General features: G+C 32.3%; 3 protein-coding genes and 1 long non-coding RNA gene across 5 annotated transcripts; all 4 read left to right on the top strand.

Moving 5' to 3' along the window:
- The first annotated feature begins 3457 nt into the window (after positions 1-3457).
- On the top strand, positions 3458-4740 carry LOC126771557 (uncharacterized). The gene is made up of 3 exons (XM_050491471.1): positions 3458-3565; positions 3972-4155; positions 4463-4740. Exons 1-3 carry the CDS (start codon positions 3487-3489, stop codon positions 4737-4739), a joined length of 540 nt encoding a protein of 179 aa, XP_050347428.1. The 5' UTR covers positions 3458-3486; the 3' UTR covers position 4740.
- A 472-nt stretch (positions 4741-5212) lies between these two features.
- LOC126771556 (uncharacterized) lies at positions 5213-7169 on the top strand. 2 transcript variants are annotated; one of them, XM_050491470.1, is made up of 6 exons: positions 5213-5396; positions 5478-5534; positions 5691-5823; positions 6193-6252; positions 6778-6939; positions 7014-7169. In XM_050491470.1, exons 1-6 carry the CDS (start codon positions 5363-5365, stop codon positions 7051-7053), a joined length of 486 nt encoding a protein of 161 aa, XP_050347427.1. In that variant the 5' UTR covers positions 5213-5362; the 3' UTR covers positions 7054-7169. The 2 variants fall into 2 exon arrangements, with proteins under 2 accessions (XP_050347427.1, XP_050347426.1); XM_050491469.1 differs by having other exon boundaries at positions 5215-5396; positions 5478-5823.
- Positions 7170-7598: 429 nt separating this feature from the next.
- Positions 7599-11244, top strand: LOC126771553 (uncharacterized). Its single transcript, XM_050491465.1, has 7 exons — positions 7599-7917; positions 8030-8147; positions 8240-8904; positions 8972-9122; positions 9314-9394; positions 9481-9517; positions 9609-11244. The coding sequence occupies exons 1-7, from the start codon at positions 7845-7847 to the stop codon at positions 10959-10961; spliced, it is 2478 nt and encodes an 825-aa protein (XP_050347422.1). The 5' UTR covers positions 7599-7844; the 3' UTR covers positions 10962-11244.
- Positions 11245-19836: 8592 nt separating this feature from the next.
- LOC126771560 (uncharacterized) lies at positions 19837-23976 on the top strand. The gene is made up of 2 exons (XR_007669552.1): positions 19837-19989; positions 22801-23976. It is a non-coding gene; the product is annotated as an uncharacterized LOC126771560 (long non-coding RNA).
- Positions 23977-24342: the final 366 nt, after the last annotated feature.

Here is a 24342-nt window from a genome sequence, read left to right on the forward strand (position 1 = left end):
AACCCTAACAGATTAGATATCATTCGCAAGCATCCGGAAATCTCGCCTCACCGCAAACATGGTAACATAAATAGTCCGACTTAATGTTAGCACACCTCTATATATTTTTATATCGTACCTACATCACACACTGATGTTTTATGTAGGTAAAGGATTACAATAAAATGTACTTACTCTGAGGCATAATAACTGAACAGAAATGACGTCAGCCGTAGTGGAATAAAATTCACTGAAGATCGTGGGTTCATATTCGGGCAAGCACTACTGAGTTTTTACATGCTTTCGTTGGGGAAAAACTTGTGTTTGCATGTTATTTGTAGAATATTCATTTATGCACTGCTTGAGCAGCGTGATAAAATAAGCTCCATCAATCAACAGCCAATCGTTGTCCACTGCTGAACATAGGCCTCTCCCAAGGTGCGCCAAAGCTCCCTGTCCTCCGCCTTCCGCATCCAGTTGGTGCCCGCCACCTTCTTAAGGTCGTCGGTCCACCTGGCTGGAGGGCGCCCTACGCTGCGCTTGCCGATTCGCGGTCTCCACTCTAGGACTCGTCTGCTCCAACGGCCATCGGTCCTACGACATACGTGACCAGCCCACTGCCACTTCAGCCTGCTAATTTTGCAAGCTATGTCGGTGACTCCGGTTCTTTTCCGGATAATCTCATTTCTGATCTTATCCTTCAAAGATACTCCGAGCATAGCTCGCTCCATAGCACGCTGAGCGACTTTGAATTTGTGGACTAGTCCCGCAGTTAGTGTCCACGTTTCGGCACCGTATGTCATGGCAGGTAAGACGCATTGGTTGAAGACTTTCGTCTTCAAACATTGCGGTATAGACGACTTGAGGACTTGACGAAGGTTGCCAAATGCTGCCCATCCCAAGCGAAGCGAATTCTTCGATCGAGCTCGAGAAATAAGCTCCATACCTTCTCCTTAAGAGGAGAGAAGACGTTTGCCCTTGAGTCAGGGCCATTTATGGGCTGTTAATTTACTTTACTACAAATAAAACGACAATATATATAGACACAAACCTATTTTGACCAAAACAATAAAATATGTTCCAATAAAATACTTTACGAGGTATATTTTAATGATTAAGGTTTGATGTTGTGCGTTATTCTAGGAGTTCGTGCGAACCTCGACGGTTTTGCTAACATGGGTGAGTAATAAAAAAGATCGCACGCAATCATATTTTATCGACAGAGCTATTTTTCGCAAGCGGATCTTTACTTCCGCAGTTTATATATTTATCAAATGCCTCCATATCCTCCCAGCTACATAAAACGGTGTGTTAACAATAACAAGACTCCAGACGACACGACTTTATTGAGGCAGCTTTTGGCTATTGAACTCTTCAATGATTACTATTCAGATTTCATCATCGTAGTTGTCATCGGAGTTTCTCTGAAGGATCGAATCCCAAATGTGGTGATCCGACAGAGAACCAAGGTTATCGACATAGCCCAAAGAATTAGTAAGCTGAAGTGGCAGTGGGCTGGACACATATGTCGCAGAACCGACGACCGTTGGAGTAGACGCGTTCTGGAGTGGAGACCACGCCTTGGCAAACGTAGCGTAGGACGCCCTCCAGCTAGATGGAGTGACGATATACGCAAGATTGCTGGCAGCGGTTGGAGATTAAGAGCTGAAAATTGAGCTCAGTAGCGTACCATTGGAGAGACCTAGGTCCAGCAGTGGACGCGAAAAGGGTGATGATGATGATGATGATGATGATGAGTTGTCATTATAATCTTAAGGTACAGTAGACATTGATATATACATTTTTACACTACAAACGCATATTATATTGTTGTTATATAATCCTCAGCCACAATTTTCGTACACGCATCATCGGTTCCTTCCAAAATAGATATTTCAGTTTTGTATGGCGCTTTGAACTGCACAAAAAGTAGTAAAAAAATTAATAAAACATGAATATAGATTTATTTATTTCCTTTTTATTTTAAACGTTTTAAGTGGCAATTGCATTGTGTGTCAAATATATTATGTCACCTTGTTCTAAGGGTTGTTTAAATAACAACACATTCCATAGTATTAAAAGACATCCTTAGATCAAGGTGGCATACGGCTACGGCTACTTCTGAACATAACTATGTATAAAAATTAAAATGTAGGTGATAAGAATTGGATAGAAAATCATATTATTTTCTTGTTTCGTAGTTTTCGGAGTGCAATTTTTTTTTATAATCCTAACTTTTATACCAATTTATTAGGTACAATTCTAAACGGTACCAAGTTTTATAAATTTACGTAGCTTACACAATATATTTAAACGCATAAAAAATACGTGTAATGAACGACCTCATTCATGACATGATTCAACCTTAAATTGACATGGCATTCTTAGTCGAGATCTGAAAAAAGATATGTATTCAATGTATTTATAAAACATTTTTGAAAAAATGGCGTTTCAAATGGCGGCGATGTTGTTATCGTAACTTTGAAAATAAGATAAGTGTGGATATATGTAGTTCAGTCGAATAGGGTTTTAGCATAAGTAAATATATATTAATCAGCAATACTTGATATTGTTGTGTTCCGGTTTGAAGGGTGAGTGAGCCAGTGTAATTACAGGCACAAGGGACATCTTAATTCCCAAGGTTGGTGGCGCATTGGCTATAAGCGATGGTTGACATTTCTTACAATCTAAGTCTAAGGGCGTTTGGTGACCACTTACCATCAGGTGGCCCATATGCCCGTCCACCTTCCTATCTATAAAAAAAAATCAAGAATTGTTTTAGTGTTAATTATAGAAGAGCTATTATTAAACCGCATGGAATATGTAGCTGGACGTAAAGTTTATTTATCTTAGCTCGCTCTGCCATTGAAATACAGTATATATACTCATAATACAGAACGGGTATAGATTTCCTGGATTTGATACTCGCTAGTGGCTACTTCTTATAATAATTTTGTTTGTATCTTATTATTTAAACAAATATTAAATGTAATTGATGTGAAGTCGGGATTAGGTTTACTCTGATTACTAGTGCTATAATTAAAATTAATAACGCATGTGATGTCTAGTAAGTAAAACTATATATCATATATAAGCATGAAGTAGCAAAATTAACGTTTTAAAACTATGTTCGCGACAGTTATTTGTCACGTATAAAGTTATAAATTTTGCGCTAGAAAATTATGTTTACAATATTAGGGAGTTTCGAGAAAACGTGACCTCGCGCTGCGGGAACAGGTAGTAACACAAGCAATAATTCAATCAAACGTGGCTTAACCGACCTCTCTCCATGTTTACTAAACACCCTCTCACACTACGTTGCAATGACGACTTTATTCTAGCTACATAAGATCTCTCGCATCTTAATAATTACCATTGGTCACTCACTCGAATATGACCTTTAAAAATAAGACGTTTAGATACAACTTAATTTACTCTGTGCGTTTTATAATTTGTAATCTCATTTCCTAAAGTAACTGAAACCTAAAATCAGTATAGTGGGATTTAATGATGAAAGCGTACACATTTTTAGTAGTATTTGGTATAACGATTGCGACGTGTAGAGACGAAGAAAAAATTTCAAAAGGTAAATTTAATAAAAACCCAATTAAATACCCAAATTCTTGAGCCTTAAGATGCCTCAAAGTCCCTAGCTTTTGTAGCTTGTAATAAAAATTAAAAAATATTTCAGAACAAGAAGCTATGTTCCTTACCTGAAATAAATTGTATTTTTCTAATTCAAGTGTATAAAGTTAGAATTGTGGTGAGTCTAGGCCATCAGTAACCCCTTGGGGGCCGTAATGGATCTGGGAAAACGACTGAAAAAGAACTTGAGAAGTCTTGTGTCCACTACTAGATTTATTTGTCGTAGTCTCTCGGTAATTTGTATGTATAGCTATAAAGGAAATTCTTGAAAAAGTACCTCATAATCCGAAATGTAAATTTACGTCAGTAAGTATACAGGTTTATCGTAGTGTTGCCATTTGTCATAGCATGTTACTGGTCAAACGAAATTTATGAACCATGTTTCGGTGGCTGTGCTGAAATATCTTGTGACAACCCCCGCAACCACCTTCGGCCCTGCTACCCTTATTGCGAACCTGGCTGTGTGTGTGAGGAACCCTACGTTCGAGATGATCGGACCCACCAGTGTGTTTTGCCACAGGATTGCTCTCCGTATGTACTTAACGTTTTATAACATTTCACAATTTAAGAATTAACTTGTGTATCTCGGAAACTTCGGAAATGGCTCGAATTTTATATTTAGATCAGGTTTTGTTTTTTTTGTTTATCTATAAAGGTTCCTTTCCTGCAAAAACCTCACCTGGGTGCTTTTAAAAAATATACATAAGAATTACTTCACAAAAATACAGAAATAGATTGGTTCTTAATTGAAAAAGTATCTTTATATATATATAATCAAAAAAGTGAAGTTGGTGGTTACCGACACGTTTAATGTTTTTTTAAAAATTAATATTTTCAGAACTCAGATGGGAATACCAGTCCCAAGCAGAAGATCTAGCAAATCAGCAGTTATTTCGAAACATAATGGTAGAATGCAAAAAGTTCATCACAAACAAGATGATGTACGCGAGATAAATGGTGCTCCTTCCAATCAAGTTGACGAATTTAAGCGAGCTGACGAAGTTTCGAGAATGGGGAATTATTTTAACATTGTCATTGCTCCACCGCCTATAAAATCATTACAACCGCGTAAAACTTTACACAGCGATACACAAAAAATAACTAAACAAATGTGAATATAAATTACTACAACACAACCTCTTTTATTTCACATTGAATATATTAAACAGAACTAATCGCTCCTACATTCACGATCTTGTTAAAATGAGTACTTGTAAAAAGTATTTAGTTTTTTATTAAGCAAGTTTAAATATTTTTTGCATTATATTTAACAAAAACATTAAATTTACGCTTCTCGCGTCAATAGCGAAAATAAACTAAATTTAAAGCGGGTAAAAATGCAAAGCGCAGTTACTTATATAATAATATTATACACTAAAACTTTCTCCTAAAAGCGCTGCATCTTTTGACATAAGTCTTATATTAAAATTGGCTTAGCAGATGTTTTTAATTAGACAAAACATCTCCTCATATATAAGTATAGATAGATTGTATATTTGGATGTCAGATATTTTGTATGCGAAAACAAAAAAATTAAGCAAAGTTATTCGCTATTAACGTAGCAGTATCGGCGTTTTATGTCTTTCCGTTAATCATAAACAATTGTTGTAGACTAGTTCTTTTATCAAACAATCGAGCCTCAATTGGCTTTATTAGGCGCTACTAATAAGCGTTATTTAAAACGGAAAAGCAGAATTAATAAACGGTAATGGTTTAATTCTCATAGCTGAACAAAGAAATGCGAAGTTTATTAGTATTATCTTTTTTGCTCTGTAAGTGGATTCGTCAAATAGTCTTTAAAATTTGTTTGAGTTTATTTGAATAAATAAATGGAATAATTTTGCCATGTTTAGATGACTTCGTTGCGTACGCGTTTAGACAAAACGGTTACGACTATGATGATCCTGAAGGTATGAAAAGACATTCCTTTGTCGATGAAAGGCGAAATTGGAGGAAGCAAGCTTTGTCAAAACCTTTTGAACAGGAATACAATGATTGGGACGATAGAAGATATGAACATGACATTCCAGGATATTTGGATGATTTAAACAATAAACATATTTTAGGAGGAGCCAGACAACGAGATATGGACCCTCCCGAATCTATATACAGAGGACAGAGGCGTTACGAAGACGGGGATACCGCCAAATTGGTACCAAAAATGAGAAGCGCAGAAATTGGACATTCGACACATGACTTGTAATTTAATATAATTTTAAGATTACTTAATTAATGGATTTTTTTGAGTATCACCTAAATGATATAGGACTCTATAATACTCTATGCCATATTTTAATAGTAATATTTTTTTTTTTTTTATTATTATAATTATTTATTAATTTTTTTATTATTATAATTATTTTGAATTATTTTATACTCAAAAACTACCATATTTTAACGAATGATGTTACAAGAGAATGAAGTGTACTATCAAACTGGTATCTAAATTATACTAGTGTTGAAGTAACTAACACATCTAGACTTGATCTACCTAAAATTAATTCTAATAGTTTTGCCGAGATCAAAGGTCAGTTTAAAAAAAAATTAATTCTAATTTCATTTTCACAGAGATAAGGAAAATGAAAAGAAGGTGCCATTTACGATGACCTGTGAGAGACTTCATGAAAGGTAGAGTATTCAGTTAAATTTTACAATTAAATAAGTACAATTACTATTTTGATATATTTTTAAACGAGGATTTTTTATGCATAATTTAAAATTCATCCGCAATATATAAGGTCGAGATTTTTTTTTTCGTATTTTATGTACAAATTGAAGTCATTTTTCATCATAGTTTATTTACATTAAATTATATATGAGCTATATTGTTCGTTAACTTGCTATTTTGTAAGTAATGACATAGTCCAGTAAGTTACCTTTTTTTTCGCGGCATTTTCCCATTTTTTTTGTAATAATACTTAAAAAATTATCAAATTTCTTCGTTAGATTCGATTTTAGCGGACAGAAAAACAACGAAAAAATCGTGAGAAAACGTTTTTACATTTTTTTTAAATGACATGATCTGTCTAATGGTATCCAGCCAGATAAAAACAATACAACCAAAAATATTTCACTGCAACTTTTTACTTGTAGAATAGGAAGAAACTATTTTCCTCGACTTATTATATTGACATCACTTAATGCTACAAACAGGTACGAGCCATGCTTCGCTGGTTGCGCAGCGGTAACCTGCGACAACCCCCGTGAGCGATTGCGTCCTTGTTATCCCTTCTGCGAGCCGGGTTGTATATGTATCCATCCATACATGCGAGACGATAGAACACATAAATGTGTCTTACCTGAAGACTGCACCAAGTATTATTTTTAATAATTACCATATTTAAAATGCTAAAAGAGTGAACTCTTAACAAATTACGTTACATTTGCAGAGGCCTCAAAGGAATTCCCGACCTCGGCGACGATATCTAGAGTAAACGAATAAACGTAATTGATATGTATATACAAACACACAGCCTTCAGAAGCCACCGTTACAATACAAAGATCTTGTTACGAATATATTTTATTTGGTGATACAATAATTGTTTAATGTCTATTATTTATTACACAAATATCAATTACTTTTCATAAGTACTACTCATCATAATTTAGAGATTCAAGTGATAGCGTTTATAAAATAAATAGCGAATCCAGTTGTGTTTGTATATGTTGAGTGTGCTTAAAATATCTTTGAACGAGCGGATTAGATTGAGTTTAAGATGGAAGGGAGTCTGCCATAAAATTCAAAATTTGCAGTCTCTTTTTTGATCTTCGAGTATATTATGAAATTAAATACTTCTCTAAAGTTAAGAGATAGACAATTTCTTATATTTAAAGTTGTGCAATAATAGTCAGTTATCAGGTCAGTATATGTTAGGTACATATCCTGGCCTGATAACTGATGATAAAAGCTAAGGAACGTCAAAACGTATAATTAAGAAACAAAAGAAACATGACTGACTTTAAAATTACAGAATGAGAAGTTATTCGTTTGACACTCTTATCAACGAACAATACAACATTGTTAAACAACGTACTATTGTTCAAAACAATGTATCGGCTAGATTTTCCAAATCTTTTTCAAATTTAATTGTAAACGTTCGGGAAAAACATTGAATAGACCATTAACTACAATTAAAAAAAACTTCCAATCCAACTAATAAGTAACTATCTTGTTATGGTTTTTTCGGTGCTACGGTTTTCACAGCTTTTGTAAACACTAATGTGGACACAAAGTATTTTGATTTTGCTTCAATGCCTAAAACTCGCATACGTGTTTTGTGACGGAACGTATGGTAAGCTAGAACAGATTATAATTTAAAAAAATCCATTTATTTACAAATGGAAAATTTTGCAATGAATTCATAATTAATAATTATAAATTTATAACTTTGTATTTGTCAATAGAATGTGGTGACCATGGTAGGTTCGAGTACTGTATTGACGAAATTCCTGGGTGTATAATCGGTTGCCACTGCCATCCGGGATACTACTTCGATACCGACACTAAAATATGTGAACCTAAGTAAGTTTACTTTTAAGTTCAAAACTATATTTTTTATTAAATTATCTTAATGATATTACATAATTTTCATACATTTAATTTACCTACAACAGTTCTAAGCTGATTGAGCATCATAGGCGCCCTTATGTGGCAGAGCCTACTCGACTTCAGAGCCATATTATGTCTTCAAGCCAAAATTTTGTAACAAGCTCGGTTGCTACTACGAGTAAGATTGACGGCGCAATTGATGAAATTAGCAAAGATACTGAAGATTTAGGAGATTGGCTTTATAACCAGTTCTTTAAAACAATAGAGAATCAAGTTATAAATAGCACAAATGATCAAAATACTTTGACAAGACGTAGTGCTTCATCAAAATCAATTAAAAGACCACAGAGAAGAAAAAAAACAAAAAAACGTAGAAAAAACAAACACAAAGTAAAAGAAAAAAAACTTTCGCAAATAACTGAAAATGACAGCGTATTCGATATATCTTCTAGTTCAAATTCAGATTCTAGTGACTCCTCGGGTAGCTCAAGCGATTCTTCGTTAGATTACGATAGATATTATAATCATCACGCCGATGACGATGAACACGGACATAAGAAGATTGTTATGATTAAGAAGAAACCAAAACAGAACCTACCTAACTTTATTTTCCTACCGAATTTAGATACCCCATTTTACCCTCCAGTGGGCTTACCTCCACCGCAAATTCCAGTACCTATGTATCCGATGGTACCCATACCTCCAATGGTGCCATTTATTCATATTGAAGGTTGGTGTCGATAACATATTAAATCATTTAAAAAAAGTAATAATTAAATAATCAAATTATTTCCTAGAAATAAGAACAACGGCTGCTCCCGATAAAACTACAACAGAGACTGTGGAGATTAAAACGACAGAACAGACGCTACCTACGCGGATAAGCACAGAACAAGAAAATGATCAAATAATTACAAAAATACCTGAACAAATCGGAAAGAAAGAACCGTAAAAATTAAAAATATATTTTTTTTAATTTAGTATTCTCTTTACAATAATTAGTTACTGTATTGTTAATTGACAAAAACTAACGAATATATTTAATCTTTGGTCATTTTGTATTTTTATAGAATAAACAAACACATTTATGAGATTAATTGCCTTGTAAATAAATAAATATCGCTTAGCGTTTATTTCAGGGAAAAATTAAGACATCTAAATAAAATGAGAAGTAAGGAACCAAAACATTCAAAAAGTGATAAAACAGAAAAGAATTTGAGGTATTATTTTAAAAATATACTTTAATTTAAAATATCTTCTTCTTGTTCAATACATACTTATTATAAAACTTTACTTTATTTTGCAGATCCATTAAAATGATGTCTCCAAGTCGTCAGAAATTCGTAAGTATTTCGTAATACTATATATTTAATTTTATAAAATATATTTAATTTAAAGTAATTACTATTTTATTTTATTTTTTGTTATTCATAGATACAACGTCTTAAACAAAAGATGCAGAATCAATCTGCTAAATCATTGATGCCACCTTGGATGAGAAATAAAAACACAGTATCCAATTCATTCAGTAAACAAGATGATAATCATGAACATCCATATCTTGAAAATTCACCTGATTCTTACATGATTAATGATATAAAACCAAACACAAGAGAAGATGGGGCAGCTATATCAGAAAACGTTGACTTTAAATATATAACTGAACTTATACATCGAGATGATCTGAATAATAATTCCAATAAATTGCCACCCATTGAATATAACCCTTTTGATAGTATTGAAATTTATCAATCGCCTATTCAGAAAGAAAAGAATGCTGATTACATTATACCTCCTAACGCACTTGATAATAGAAGATTTATACGACCTAATTACCGCAAATCGGATGAGTCGTACTACATGAATCTTGGTAGACAAATAGCATCTATGATACGAAGTATTGATACTCAAAATAAGGAACTAAATATCAAAGTAGAAGCAACACATGATATTCCAAAAAATGACTTATTTGTAAAAGTAAGCTCGCCAAGATCGTATTGGGAAAGATCCGTGCGATCTCCTCTAACATTTTTGAATTCAAATAAGAGAAATGTTGAATATTTGAAGAGAAGTAACGAATTACTTTTCGATATAGAAAATAAAGTAGAAATTATAGCTTCCACAGTACCGACCTTAACTTTAAGGGAAATAGAAAATATTGTTAGTGTCATGGAAACTGCTAAAAGAAGGATGAAAGACAACGAGACCACTGTAAAAGATGTGTTGCTTGCTGAAAATAATCTTAATATTAATTTATGGCCTCAAGCATTGTCAAATGCTAGAAACCGAATAAAAAATTCAATATCAGCTAATTTAAAAAATCACATAAAACTACCAATTCCCAGCCCTACGTCAAACAACAGTCAGAATAAAAAAAAGAATATACCAGATCACTTAAATGGTTTTAGTATGGCGATCACAAACACATTTTCAGCTCAACAAAATCCACAGGGAGCCGAAAAGTCTAACTTTAATACCCAAATTATGGAAACAAAATCTTATATTAAACCTGCTTCTTATCCTAATATAGAAAACTATAATCAAGGTCCACAGAAGACATTGCCTAACCCCAAGTATATCAAATCTACATTTTCAGGTCAAAATTTCAGACAACCTTTATGGGATCATGAGATAAATCCTTTCTTTTTAAAAAATAGAAAGTACTTTGATAACACTCATAACTACTTTGTAAATCGAAACGAAAATTTTCCTTCCATTGCACCTAAAAATAGATTACAAAATTCATATTTTCACCACGAAATAAGTAATTTTGATTACATTGAATAAAATATCATGAAAAATTGATACAAGAATTTTGTGTCGTCGACAACTGACACTAAATTTGAACTTCATGATACGACACAAATGGAATTCTTTAAATAAACTACTTAATCAACTACTTAAGTAAGGACTGCGATTAAGAGTGAAATAAGGAGGTCTAACACACCTAAGATAGAGATAACTGTGTTCGAAGTTTGAAAGACATGGCGCGATTGAACACTAAAATGCTACTGTAATAAATATGTTCCTTCATTTCAAAGCGTCAAGTTCGTTTTATTAAACAAGAATATATTAAGTACAATTTTATTTCCTATCTGTAGCTTTATTTATTTTTTAAATAATATTTAATTACAACATTAATCTTCTTTTTAAGTATCAATTTTTGCGTAGCAAATAAGAACGTTAGATTGCAGTATTTGTTCTTTTTTTTTAACATTTTGCTCGGTAATTTTATTTATATCAGTTAGTACGCACGTACATACTACTAGATGGTAGGGTAGATACCACCCACTCATCAGATATTCTACCGCTAAACAGCAATCCTTAGTATTGTTACGTTCCGGTTTGAAGAATGAAGTGACAACATCTCGTTCCCAAGGTTGGTAGCGCATTGCAGATGTAAGGAATGGTTAATATTTCTTACATCGCCAATGTCTATAAGCGGTGGTGACCACTTTAAATGAGATGACCCATTTGACCGTCCGCCTACCTATAACATAAAAATACATTATAAACAATCAGAGTAAAAACATTATCATTAAAAAATACAACTATGATTATGAAAAAAAAGAGCAAAGTGATTCGGAAATCACTTTGCTCTTGCGAGCGAGCTGTCCAATCAGACAAGCTATGAAGGCACTCCTATATATAAGTCCAATAGACGTAGCCCGTAATATTGATACGGGCTTACAAATAGGGGCCAAATTTATTTGGCTTGGTATCGGCAGAGCATTTCCAATTTTCATATTTTCCGCGATGGGACGCCGCGCCTGCTATCTAGACCCTAAATCTTTCATACTTTATTTTATTGTATGCAATTGATTTACTGGACTATTAGGTTAAAAAGTTGCTATTTTTAATATTTTGATTTCATCAATTACTAATAAAAAAATTTAATAGGTTGAAATTAACTGACATACACAAGTACGCTTTGTCTAGTGTACATATATTTCAATTTGGTCCTTTTGCGTGGAGTTTTTGTGTGAGAATTATAAGAAGAAAGTTTCATACACATTTGAAAATCTTTATCAGCCTGCCTTTTCTTCACTTTTTTTTCACGTATTTTAATTAAAAAATGGCAATACTAAACGGAAACAGCAAAAGTACATTCAAACTTTTCTCAAGTAAAGCTATCAAGCTATGATGCCAAGTCGAGACAATTTTCTTAACATCGCGAACAACTTCAACTCGTAACGTTCTACGATACGAGGGAGAGTAAAATAGAAATAAAAACCGTTCCCTTTCTTTATGTTTAACAGTTTGGTAATCAAAGCTTCAGTTTTTCTAAATAGTCCTATTTCATTCGAAAACTTAGTATTATTAATAAATTATGTCTTCTAACCATTTTATTAATTCCCCTTTAGGTAAAACATATAGTCTAAAGTTAATTAAGCACATAATTCGTATATGTATATATATATATATATACATATGTAAGTAAAATTTTCGGAAGCAGAACTACTAAATTCGCCCCCTGAGCCCGCTCCTATTAATGAATTCGCTCTCGAATCAAATCCTCCAACAAATTAGGATTAGATGAGGGACCTACTGTGTTTTAGGTCGAATCGTAAATGTTATTTCAATGGAAAACCCTATTTCCGCGCCTATTACGGGAGTGGCTAAACAAATTTATTTATGTCAGTCCGTTTTTTTTAAGTTTTTGTAATGTATTTTATAATTGACAATTATATAAGATGTAATAGGGGCGAAAAAGGCGAAATTAACCTTTTCTTTATATTATATAATACTAATGATAATGTCCTCCAACCCAATTTCAGCCACGGCGACCAATCTCAAGAGAGATTAGCCAACTGCGCAGGAGATGTTATTGTGCACAAGTGTGTACGTAAACACAGGTGAACTCTCTATTCCCTAAATCTCATAATCCGATAGGACTTTAATCCGACACAACTAGAAAGAGCCGGCAGGAGTACAGAAGTTGTGTTCAAATGTATAAAAATAATATAAATAAAAATTACTGTTGAAATAAAAAATATTTTTTTTATTTAAACAAGAAATGTCTTTAAGCATTTATAGAAAAATAACACTTACTATACCATAAAAAGGTACAATTATAATCTGAGTAAAATAGCAAAACGAAAAATATGAACGAAAAACTAAAATAAAGATCGAAAGGAATAAAATGTACTAGTTTGACAAGTAGATAATATTGTTAGATGTAGAGGTTCACTTAAGCGAAATCCCTGAGGAATAACAAAAAAAGACTTCATATTATTTATTGTTATCCAAATGTACCTACTACATAAGAGAGGTTTCACAAAAATGTTAAATAATTTACTTAAGAATATTTTGTTTGTTGGAGAAAAATACTTAAATATAAGTAAATAAATAACTTCATAAGCTTTGTGTGGAACAGTTAATTTAATTTCAATGCTTTTGAAATGTCATTGTTTTCTTTTTAAATTATGCAAGTCGATTTAAATGTTTGTTACTTACCTACTTACTTCGTTTTAAAATATTTACAAACGCCAAGATAACATTGTCTTACTTTTATACTTATTTTGCTAAATTAAAGTACAATCCGCAAGAGACATTCGAGACGTCGCCCACAATTTCTCTGAAAACGAAAGTTGCCTTCGGAATACGAAGAGACAAGATGAAACGTCGAATCGGAAAAACTGCTTATTTTATTACAACGCGGCTGCGAGGATGGGATAGGCCTCGGGCGAAATTGCCGCAACCCCAATTAGAGCCGTACTTGAACATTTCCTATTACACGCGTCTGCAGCATTTCTAATTTTTGAATGTAGGTAAATAGATACTTACTAAAGTATACTAAATAAGTTTCAGGCAATCGTAGCTTACATATGAATTTTACCGTCTCATTGATATAGCGGCTAGCCTACAAACATGCAAATCGCGAGTAATAGTATAGTAACAGCCTGTTAATGTCCCACTGCTGGGCTAAGGCTGAGGAAGCCCTTTCCCTTCCCTTTTTGAGGAGAAGGTTTGAAGCTTATTCCACCACGCTGCTCCAATGTGGGTTGATAGAATGCACATATAGCAGAATTTCAATGGAATTAGACACATCTAGGTTTCCTCACCATGTTTTCCTTCACCGTCAAGCACGAGATGAATTATAAACACAAATTAAGCACATGAAAGTTCAGTGGTGCTTGTTACTACTGAATTTTTCACGAACCCACGATCATCGGTTCAGATTCACGCGTTCTAACCACTAAGCCAAATCGCTTAAAAAAAATCGCGAGGTCTTAGGTTAAAATGTCAGGTCGGACGAATTAAAACGTACATATCAATAGTAGTAGAATAATGAGACCACTGGTGTTTACGTACATATATGTGCACATACGTATAATAATATAATGTATATGTAGCCAGTTAACAGCCCAGAAAAAAATAATGCAAATCGATATAAATGTTTATTACTTACCTACTTAATTCGTTTTAAAATATTTACAAACGCCAAGTTATTTTGTTAAATTAAAGTACAATCGAAGGGCAATGTCAAAAACTTAATAAGAAAATAAAAAACGGGCTTCGGTTTTTGTCTCTCCGACCTCATATTTCATATTAATTAATTATTATTTACTATTATTTAAGATTTCTAAGTGTACTTATTGTTTTTGTTAGTTTTTAATTAGATACTTAAGAAGGTACAAGTCTCATGGTTAGACTAAAAGTTATTAGTGGTTTAGTGGAGGTAGTTACTAGCTTTATGTTTTACGCACACCTGTCGTTTTTAATATAACCAATTTACAATTTAACTAAAGTTCGGTCTATACTAAATTAGAAGTATATTGTATATTAGCATCAGTGAATTCATAGATTATATAGCTGGACTTAGTATGTATTTGGCTGTATATAGTCAGGCGTCTGACATAAAATTAGATTTCATGTCTGTCTACAAACTCTTTAATAATTTAAAAGCATTTGTATTTTTCTAGCTTTAGTTTTGTAGGTTTATATTAACCAAGTATATTATAATCAATACACGATCTATCGTTACGACAGCTGTAATATAATTAAATTATCGTATGCTGTTATGGTTATGCTACCCCTCCACGCTTACATAATATATTTGTGATAAAATAAAATACATTCTGAAAATTATAAGAGCTTTAGTATGCGATACAGGCTTGAATATGCATGTAACAGATGTTTCCTGCTGCGCACATAAATTAATACACTTAGATAAGAGTTATATTGCTTCAGAATGACCCCTTGTGTGTATATTAGATTTCTATATAGGTATTATTTCAAGCAACTTTACATTTTAGTGACGTATTTTTTACGTTTACTTAGGAAAAAGAGCCAAGATGGCCCAGTGATTAGAACGCGTGAATCTTAACCGATGATCGTGCAAGGGCAAGCACCACTGAATTTTCATGTGCTTAATTTATGATTATAATTCATTTCATGCTATAACGGTGAAGGAAAATATCGTGAGGAAAGGTGCATGTGTCTAATTTAACTGAAATTCTGCAACATGTGTATTCCACCAACCAACGCCAATGCGGAGCTTATTCCACCACGGCGCTCCAATGAGCCGTGGTGGAATAAGCTCCATACCTTCTCCTCAAAAGGGGAGCCTTAGGCCAGCAGTGGAACATTCACAGGCTGTTACTGCTACTGTACTGTACTAAAAAACTATTGTACTGAACATGAAATAGTAAAAATTAATTTATTCAGTTGATACTATTAGACTTTTATTACTATTGTATCGCGTGTTGTGTTATTGTCGAAATTCGCGCAATTTTTTGTTTTGACTAAATTCGGCTAAAATGTTTTTAGTTTACGTTTCTATTAAAACCAGTAGTGAAGCAGTGTGGTAAAATAAGCCCCAAGCCATTTGCCTACAGGAGAAGTGGCCTTTGTCCAGTTGCTGGATGTTCATGAATTTTAACTGTACCTACTAGATGGTTTCAAACCTACCTATATACTTTGCGAATTATATCAGTTTCATTCCACTTATTTAATAATTAATACCAAAAAAATAACCACAATTTTTAAATAGATAGTTATAATATAACGCAGCTCAAAAGTACTTTTATCAATATTTTCATTACGTAAGTATCTATCTAGAATGACTTTTTTATATTACATTCTAAAATTATACATTTTTCATGCACCGGGAGCAGTTATTGCAGGCTGGTGCAAAATGTTTTTAAGTATACCTTCGTCTTCAATGTAAGTAGCGGGAAATTTGAATTTTTCCGCTGTTACCTGCTCCTATAAATCAAGCGCAAAGTCGACCTAAGCTCTCTGGAAGCGTGTTTTCAAACATTTTAAAATTCAAATTATAGGTCCTTATGACTTATGGGAATGAACACGATATTATGGAGATTACACAATTTTAAGTTATAGATGATGGCTTTTTAGATGAAGTAAACCCCACCCCGGCTTACATTTTTCTAATTTGCACAATTTTAAATAACGCATTAAGTATAGTAATTTTAAAAACGTTGTTTAATAATAATAATTTAAGCACTCTATTAACCTTACTTTCTGACAAAAAAAATTATAACTTCGTCTCATAGTCCAATATTTGCGTCTGTCTAATTTATGCCACGATGAAAAAAGGAGTAAATTTTGTTGTTTATTTGCGACAACTCGGCTCACCGCCGTGGTTCGATAAGTGCGATTTTATATATACTTTTAGTTTTTTTTTACGTTTCAAAACAATAATGACATAACATGTTGCAGTGGTATTAAACCTCATTTAGTTTTTATTATTATTGTTATTATATGTCACTTATTTACTTACTATGTGGAATAAAACCTTCAATTCAAGGTTTTGTCTTATTACAATTTATTCTACATAATGATTTAATGTATTTATAAAATGGATAAATACTTAAGACCTGATCGCTTAGATATTGATCCCTCCGATAGTTCCGCAGCGAAACATTGGGAACATTCGAAAAAAAACATTTGAAAGCTTTCTATCGTCTTCTGATTTACTTCACACAATTAAAAAGGTACTTACTTCTCATAAAAAATTGGATTTACTAATTAACCATGTTTCATCGAATATATTTACGCGAATGTTCTACATATGAAACGGCACTGACCATATTGGATAAACTATTTATAAAACCAAAAAATATAATTTTTGGCAGACACGCTCTAGCTACGAGAAAACAATATATTTAAAAGTCGATAGACAACTATTTACAATCTTTAAACTATTTTTGCGAAAGAATGTGATTTTAAAAAGTTGGTGATAGTTGATAAAAATGATCATATACGTAAAAAAAGGCAACGGCTACTTGAAAATTTAAACTTATCACTCGATGACGCTTACAATCAAGCATTGTCTCTAGAAGTAGCTAAAATTAGTTCATAGCAAAAGTATAATATCAGCGTAAATGCTATTCAAAATAATAATCCTAAAGCTACTACTCTTGTACGACCAGAAACACTAATGTAATAAAACAAAATCATTCAGCTATTGAAAAAGAAGCTTATGCGATCGTAGAAGCTTTAAAAAATGGAGACATTATCTAATTGGAAAACCTTTTCGATTAATAACTGATCATAGATCTGCATCATTTATATATATATATTTAATAATAAATTGACAAACAAAATTAAAAACGAAAAAATAAAGAGATGACGTTTAGAATTAGCACCATTTAATTACGACATATTTACAGGCCTGGTAAAGAAAATGATGTTGCAGATGCATTATCACGCATATGTTCCTCAACTCAAGTACATACGAAACTAATTTAACTACATGAAGCTTTATGTCATCCTGGAGTTACAAGAATGGCTCACTGTATTAAAGTAAAACAAAGAATTTACCATACTCTATTGAGGACATTAGAAACATGACAAGATCTTGTCGTGTTTGTTCAGAAATAAAGCCTAATTATGTACGAAATCCTATTCCCTATCTTAATTTAATTAAAGCAACAGCTCCATTTGAAAGATTAAGTGTAGACTTTAAGGGACCAATTCCCAGTAATACGAAAAATAACTATATAGGTACTGACTGTAATTGATGAATATTCGCGTTTCGATTTCCCGTTATTGTCCCGATATTTCTGCAAAAACTGTTATTAAACATCTAAATGATTTTTTCTCATTTTTGGTATACCATGTTTTATATATTCTGATTGTAGAAAAGCATTCATGTCTTCCAAATTAAAAGAATTCCTACATAACCGTGGTATTGCCACGAGTCGAACTACAATAACAATCCTCAAGGCAAAGGTCAAGTAGAACGCCTTAACGCTACTGAATGGAAAGTTGTACAACTTGGATTACGCTCGATGAACATGTCTATTCAGAATTGTAAATTAGCCCTGTCTCAAACATTACATTTTTTGTACTGCTACAAATTGCACGCTGCATGAAATAATGTTTATGCACACTAGAAAATCAGCAAATGGTGTATCTGTGCCCAGATGGTTAACTCATTAGGTTCATACTCTTATGCGAAGATTCAATCGTGCCAGTAAATATCAACCGCTAATCGAAGAGGTGGAACTGCTTCACGTATATCCTGATTATTCTCACGTTCGTTTGTCAAATGTAATGTTGCTAAATGGTAGAGAGACTACCGTGTCAAATCGCAATTTAGCACCTTTAGGTCAAAATAATGGAGAAATTGATGTATTCACTGAAGATAATTTATCTTCGAATGAAATATCGAGTGATGTAGAAAATCATTCAGCAAGGGAAGATAATACATCCGATTCTATTGATTCTTCTTCACCTGAAAGTGAAGCTTATGAATCTACAGAAGAGCAACCAACTACAGAATGTCACTCTCGTTCAACAGAAGAGGAATGAAATTTACGTAGATCAAATAGATAGTGATTGAATAATAATTCAACGATAAAATCAGTTTAATAAAGAAACATCCTTACACGCCTAGCATTTAGTTTTTTTATGAACATGAAAAAGAACGTGGAACGCCCTCTAGTAACCTGTATAGAAACGTCATAGTGAATGAGTAACTTAATTCCACTAATAATTTTGGTAACACGTCGAGCAAAATTCTCATAGCGTAGTTTTGTAATATTTCAGAAGATGGCGCTGTTCGCTTATAATTAATTTGTATTAATTATTTAATATAAGATAAATAAGTACATATTAAGAACTACTAAATTATAAATTGTATATTTATAATAATAAAATAAAAATAAAATATATATTTTTTAAAAAATTAGAAAAACCCATAAATGTTCCACAGGCAAAACATAAAAGAAACAATTTTTTTTATTACAAAACATGTTTCAGGTAAAATTTCGGCAGCCGGCATTACTGTGAAATTGTTGCTACTTTTGTTACTATTGTTGTTACTTTCTCTTTTTAAGTCGTTTATGTTAAAAATGACAAAAATTAACAAAATCTATATTCTATATTTATAATCCCAATTCTGTTTTTAATTCGGCCAATATCGTAAACCGTTTACATGCGTTTTATACCGCCATACATGTTACGTTACATCATAAACATAACCCCAATTTAAATCTATACTGAGAATTGAAATTCGACTAAACATAGTAAAATATATACGTTGGAATTTCTGCAATGCAATTCTGAATACTAGCTACCTCAATTAAAATAGGAAGTTTAATAAAATATAAAAACAAAATAAATAAATTCCAGTTATGGATTTAACGTATTTTATTTTAAGGTTTGCCCTTCATTGTTAGAAAGAGAGATTGCGCAGTAGCGTAGTGCATATCGGCTGGTGACACAGTTAACCCTCTGCCACCCTAAGCGCGTGTTCCGTCCACAAAACTGTTTGTTTTGACGCAGAATACAACAAGCATATATTTAAACTTGTTGGTTTGTGAGAAAAAGGATAACATATCAGGTAAATTATACAAATAATTACTCATTTCGCCTTCAATAATGTATGTTTAAGTATAAAATATTAAAATATACTCCAATAGCCTTAATATTAGTAGCTATTCATAACGTATCAAAAGTTAGATAGTGTTTAATGATCATGAAACCAATGAAATATAATCAACTAAGACTACTTATATGCAACAATACAATTAGATGACATAGCTTAAAAATCTACGTTATTACATAAGGCGTCATACCGTCCGCACTCCGCACTGCGTTAACCAAACCATTTTGCAGACTTTTGAAGAATTGAGGTCGCTAACTACGAGGTTCAATCGATGTTGTACGTGATACGTTTTTAAAATTCAGATTACATTTCCTTTATTAACAGAAAATTTACCATAACCTACATAACTCTATAAGTTGTCATTAAAATACTTACACAAATTACAAATAGCTGTTAGAAAATGTGTAAGGGCTTTTTCATTTATGACTGTGCTCCAACATACGATATACTAATATACCTATTGTGTAGTGTGTTATATTTTTGAAATTTGCGGTAAAACATGCAAATTTCAAAACTTAGATGTATTTAATATAATTCGTAACCAAGACCCATTTGGGTTGTACTTCCGTTTAGCCTATTCCTATACAATACCTCTGATCGATGTGAGTTTTGGTATACGTATTAGAGAAAAATGTTTCTCACAAAAGTTGTTGGTAGTAAAAGGATTGACATTTTTTGTTCAATTTGTTTTCTCCTAGCATTTACTAAGATAAAAGCTTTACACATATATGTATATTACTCAGAAACCCATATATAAGCACAAATCAGTGTTTTTCTCTTTTGGTGTACAATAAAGCATATTCTATTCTATTCTATTCCATGCCAACATTAACAAGCTAAAACATGAATACGTAGTTAGAGACTAATGCAGCCAAATTAGCTTCTACTTCTGTTAAAAAACTATTAAGATGTCTCAATGCCATGAACAAACTGTGACGTTCTTGCATCAAATGAAATTACATGTAGTAATGTATCTCGCTATCTCTAACTATGAAGTCGCGGACACTCGAACGAGCAGCAGAAGCGCGCGGACCTATACAACCACCTGCGAAATAAATGCTCGAAGGAAAATATCGTCCTCGAAAACATTGCAAGCACATTGTCGTAGTTCTTAGATAATATTACGATCATTTTTGTTTGTTTAATTATAATCATTGTCTACAAAAAAAACAGGTAAGCGATTTTTTTTTGTTTTTGTTTGTAAAAAGTGTAAAGCAGCTTTACACTTTTTTGCATTACACTAATGTTTTCAATTTCTGTTAATTTTGCTTAATAACATTAACCATTATAATCTGTATATAAAAAAACTTGTAGAATCATTAGTATACGTATAATAGTTACGTTATTTCTAAAAAAGTGCATGAAAACGTAACCCATTTTCCGTCACATTGCGCTTGCTACCTATACCTAACCAAAGTGTAAGTAGGTCAAAAAATATCACCCGCCCACCACGGTAGGTCATTGACCCAGTTACAAGTATTATGACATAAACAGCCATCGTTATAAAAAATAATAGTGACCATTTACTTAATAATAATTCGATTTCAATTCTTATAAATGACAAAATAAACTTCTCTGGAATTCTTAAAGTGCTTCTATATAGTTATTTTTTTGCCACTCTATAAACCAAGTATATTTATCTGAAAGTTCCTAGTTCTTGTCATCTTATGACATCTATAGTATACTATTATTTATGTGTTTATACTTTATATGCTATAGCTCTATATTTATTTTGTTGATGTTATATTTGTATGTATGTATATTTTTGATTACTAATTATCGCCTTCACGGATTTCTGCTTAGCCTAAAGGTTGACTGGCAGAGAATGCCTTTAAGCATTAAGTCCGCCTTTTGTTCCAACTACACATTGTGGTGGTCAAAAAATAATATATAATAATACAGTAAGGACTTTTTATTGAAAAGTCAAAGTTTTAAGCCTGGAAATAGTAACAACCACGACAGTTACATAACATAGTTAATATAATATTTATTGTTGGTTTGACCCGCCACAGTCTCGTACATTAGAATAGTATGGAATTTAGTTTTGATAACAAACTACGTTTAAAAGCTTAGAGATGAGTTTTGGCATCTAATTCATACATCACAATTATTGTGCAATGTAGGCCACGGCCGACGAGGATCGTACACAATATGTTACCAATTGATAGTGTTACTGTCCAATCATATGGACATAAATAATGTGATCTACCTACTCGTTTTTATTTTTAATGAGTACCTACTAATGTAATTAACGGTAAAAAATTGACCGTATAAACCAGTAAAGACTGGAACTAATATGAATTAGTCTGTGTTGAACGGTAACAAGCAATGAAACAAACCGATCAGTTTGCTTATTTCGACGGAAATACGTAAAAATTGAAGGTACCTTTAGTTAAATAATGTATTCGAAGAACTTATGCGAGGGAAGATTAGTCTTTCTCTTTCATTCGCTGTTTATATATTTTTAAAGAACAATGTTCTTACTACGCGAAAACATAACCTGTCTCACTCGCATATACTATACAAACATGTAATACTAGATTTTTCATAATTTTTACTAAAATGTTATACAATACTTATGTAATTTAAAACCTTTTCAAGCGATGTCCTATTTTAAAGCAATACACAATAGGAACCAGTTAACTTTAATTCAATGCCCCACTTATTGTACTGAAATATTTTGTTCTTAATTCTTAGTGAAATTGTTAGTGTAGGGATAATATTTTATATATTTATTTATCTATATATTTAATTTATTAATTACAGAATGACTTCTCCAGCAATAAGTAAATCACCAGAAAAACAAAAAAATGAAAATAAATCACCGATGCATTCAGAGAGCGCAGAGCAAGCACCATCTAACGGGAATTCAGCCACATCTTCCAGTAGGCAACAACCAGATCCATTCAGCTGTTTTAGAATATTCAAACTCGCCGGCCTCATGATGAAGCAAGGATGTTAAATCATTTTCAAGTAACAATGTATTTAAAATACACTGTTTATTAAATAGAAAGTAAGCTGTTATTATTAGAAAGTATTATTTTAAATCCAATGAAAATTCATCTATGAGAAATAAAGTCTTCAGAGAAGGTAGCAATTTACAAAGAACATTTTTAAAAGTTATAAATTTTGCTTAAAATGCTTTAAAATATTACGTATTTTAGTACAATGTAAGAAAAAAAATTAAGAAAATCCAATATACAAAGAACAAATTGTAATGAAATTTAGCATGCCTATAAATTAATTTAATTTCTCTATAAAAGCAATGATATTATAAAGTGTAGATATGTTAAACCGTAACAAAACAATCAAGAAAAAAAAATCACAAAAAGTGACAGCACGCATACGCATTGTTTTATGTTCAATTCACTACACTATGCCACACTTTATCGTGTGAGCGAGGTAGTGCTTATTTAAATTTGTACAAAAAAGAAGATAGCTAGTGTTCACGTCACTTATGGGTTATGTACGAAAATTTTACGCAGATCAGCTTTTGGCAAAGATTATAATAAAAGAAATATACAGAGGTTACAACTACTTTACTTTAAAACTAGGTAGATGGTTATATAATTATTGCATAACCGTCAAAAAGTATTCAGTAATCTTATAAAAATTGAATTGCAATATGATTATGTTTATCGATACTACATTCATTTCTACGATACTGTGAGTTTAACGAGTGAATCAAGCGAAGTAATAGTGTTTTTTTTCAGTGGTCGTGTTTGTTGATCGTTAAGTTTTTCGAATCTAGACGTTCTGTAGTTATCGAATTGAGATGTTTCCTTAAATCATTTCTTAAGCCATGTCTAGTACGGGGAATCAACTATTGACTTTTACATTTTTCAATAATATTTTATTTTTAATGGATCGCCATAAAACGGCAATTTAGTATCGGGAAAGATAATATAATACGCAAAAATAAATCATAGAAATTAAAACATATTTATTTTGTATTATTTCCTCTTTTAAACCTGGGGGTGACGATGTCGCATCTGCACTTTATAATAAATTCATCAAAAATGATTTCTGTACACACAGAACGGCATTTCTATTATTTATTGCCAGCTGTTTCGCTCCTTCCTTGATATCGTAAACAGAGAAACTAATAGACCAAGGGGCCAACTCCTACAAAATATTCCCCCTAGGACCAACTTCAAATTCCCCTGAATTTCGATTGAGAGCCCCTAAATTTTTTTGTACACTCGGTTGAGAGGTAATTTCAAATACAAATTGAAAAAACATTCAAGTAGTATAAAATAACTGTTGTATTTATGCGGGTACATTTTACACATTTACATACATTAATTA

This window comes from Nymphalis io, chromosome 11, assembly GCF_905147045.1.
Source record: "Nymphalis io chromosome 11, ilAglIoxx1.1, whole genome shotgun sequence".
Classification (NCBI taxonomy): domain Eukaryota; kingdom Metazoa; phylum Arthropoda; class Insecta; order Lepidoptera; family Nymphalidae; genus Nymphalis; species Nymphalis io.

Coding starts and splice junctions, on each gene's coding strand:
- LOC126771557 (XM_050491471.1), top strand. CDS start 3,487: ATGATGAAAGCGTACACATTTTTAGTAGTATTTGGTATAACGATTGCG. Junction 3,566..3,971: donor CGAAGAAAAAATTTCAAAAG/GTAAATTTAATA, acceptor CATTTGTCATAG/CATGTTACTGGTCAAACGAA. Junction 4,156..4,462: donor TTGCCACAGGATTGCTCTCC/GTATGTACTTAA, acceptor TAATATTTTCAG/AACTCAGATGGGAATACCAG.
- LOC126771556 (XM_050491469.1), top strand. CDS start 5,363: ATGCGAAGTTTATTAGTATTATCTTTTTTGCTCT. Junction 5,824..6,192: donor GGACATTCGACACATGACTT/GTAATTTAATAT, acceptor TCATTTTCACAG/AGATAAGGAAAATGAAAAGA. Junction 6,253..6,777: donor TGTGAGAGACTTCATGAAAG/GTAGAGTATTCA, acceptor TGCTACAAACAG/GTACGAGCCATGCTTCGCTG.
- LOC126771553 (XM_050491465.1), top strand. CDS start 7,845: ATGTGGACACAAAGTATTTTGATTTTGCTTCAATGCCTAAAACTCGCA. Junction 9,123..9,313: donor CAAATCGGAAAGAAAGAACC/GTAAAAATTAAA, acceptor CGTTTATTTCAG/GGAAAAATTAAGACATCTAA. Junction 9,518..9,608: donor CTCCAAGTCGTCAGAAATTC/GTAAGTATTTCG, acceptor TGTTATTCATAG/ATACAACGTCTTAAACAAAA.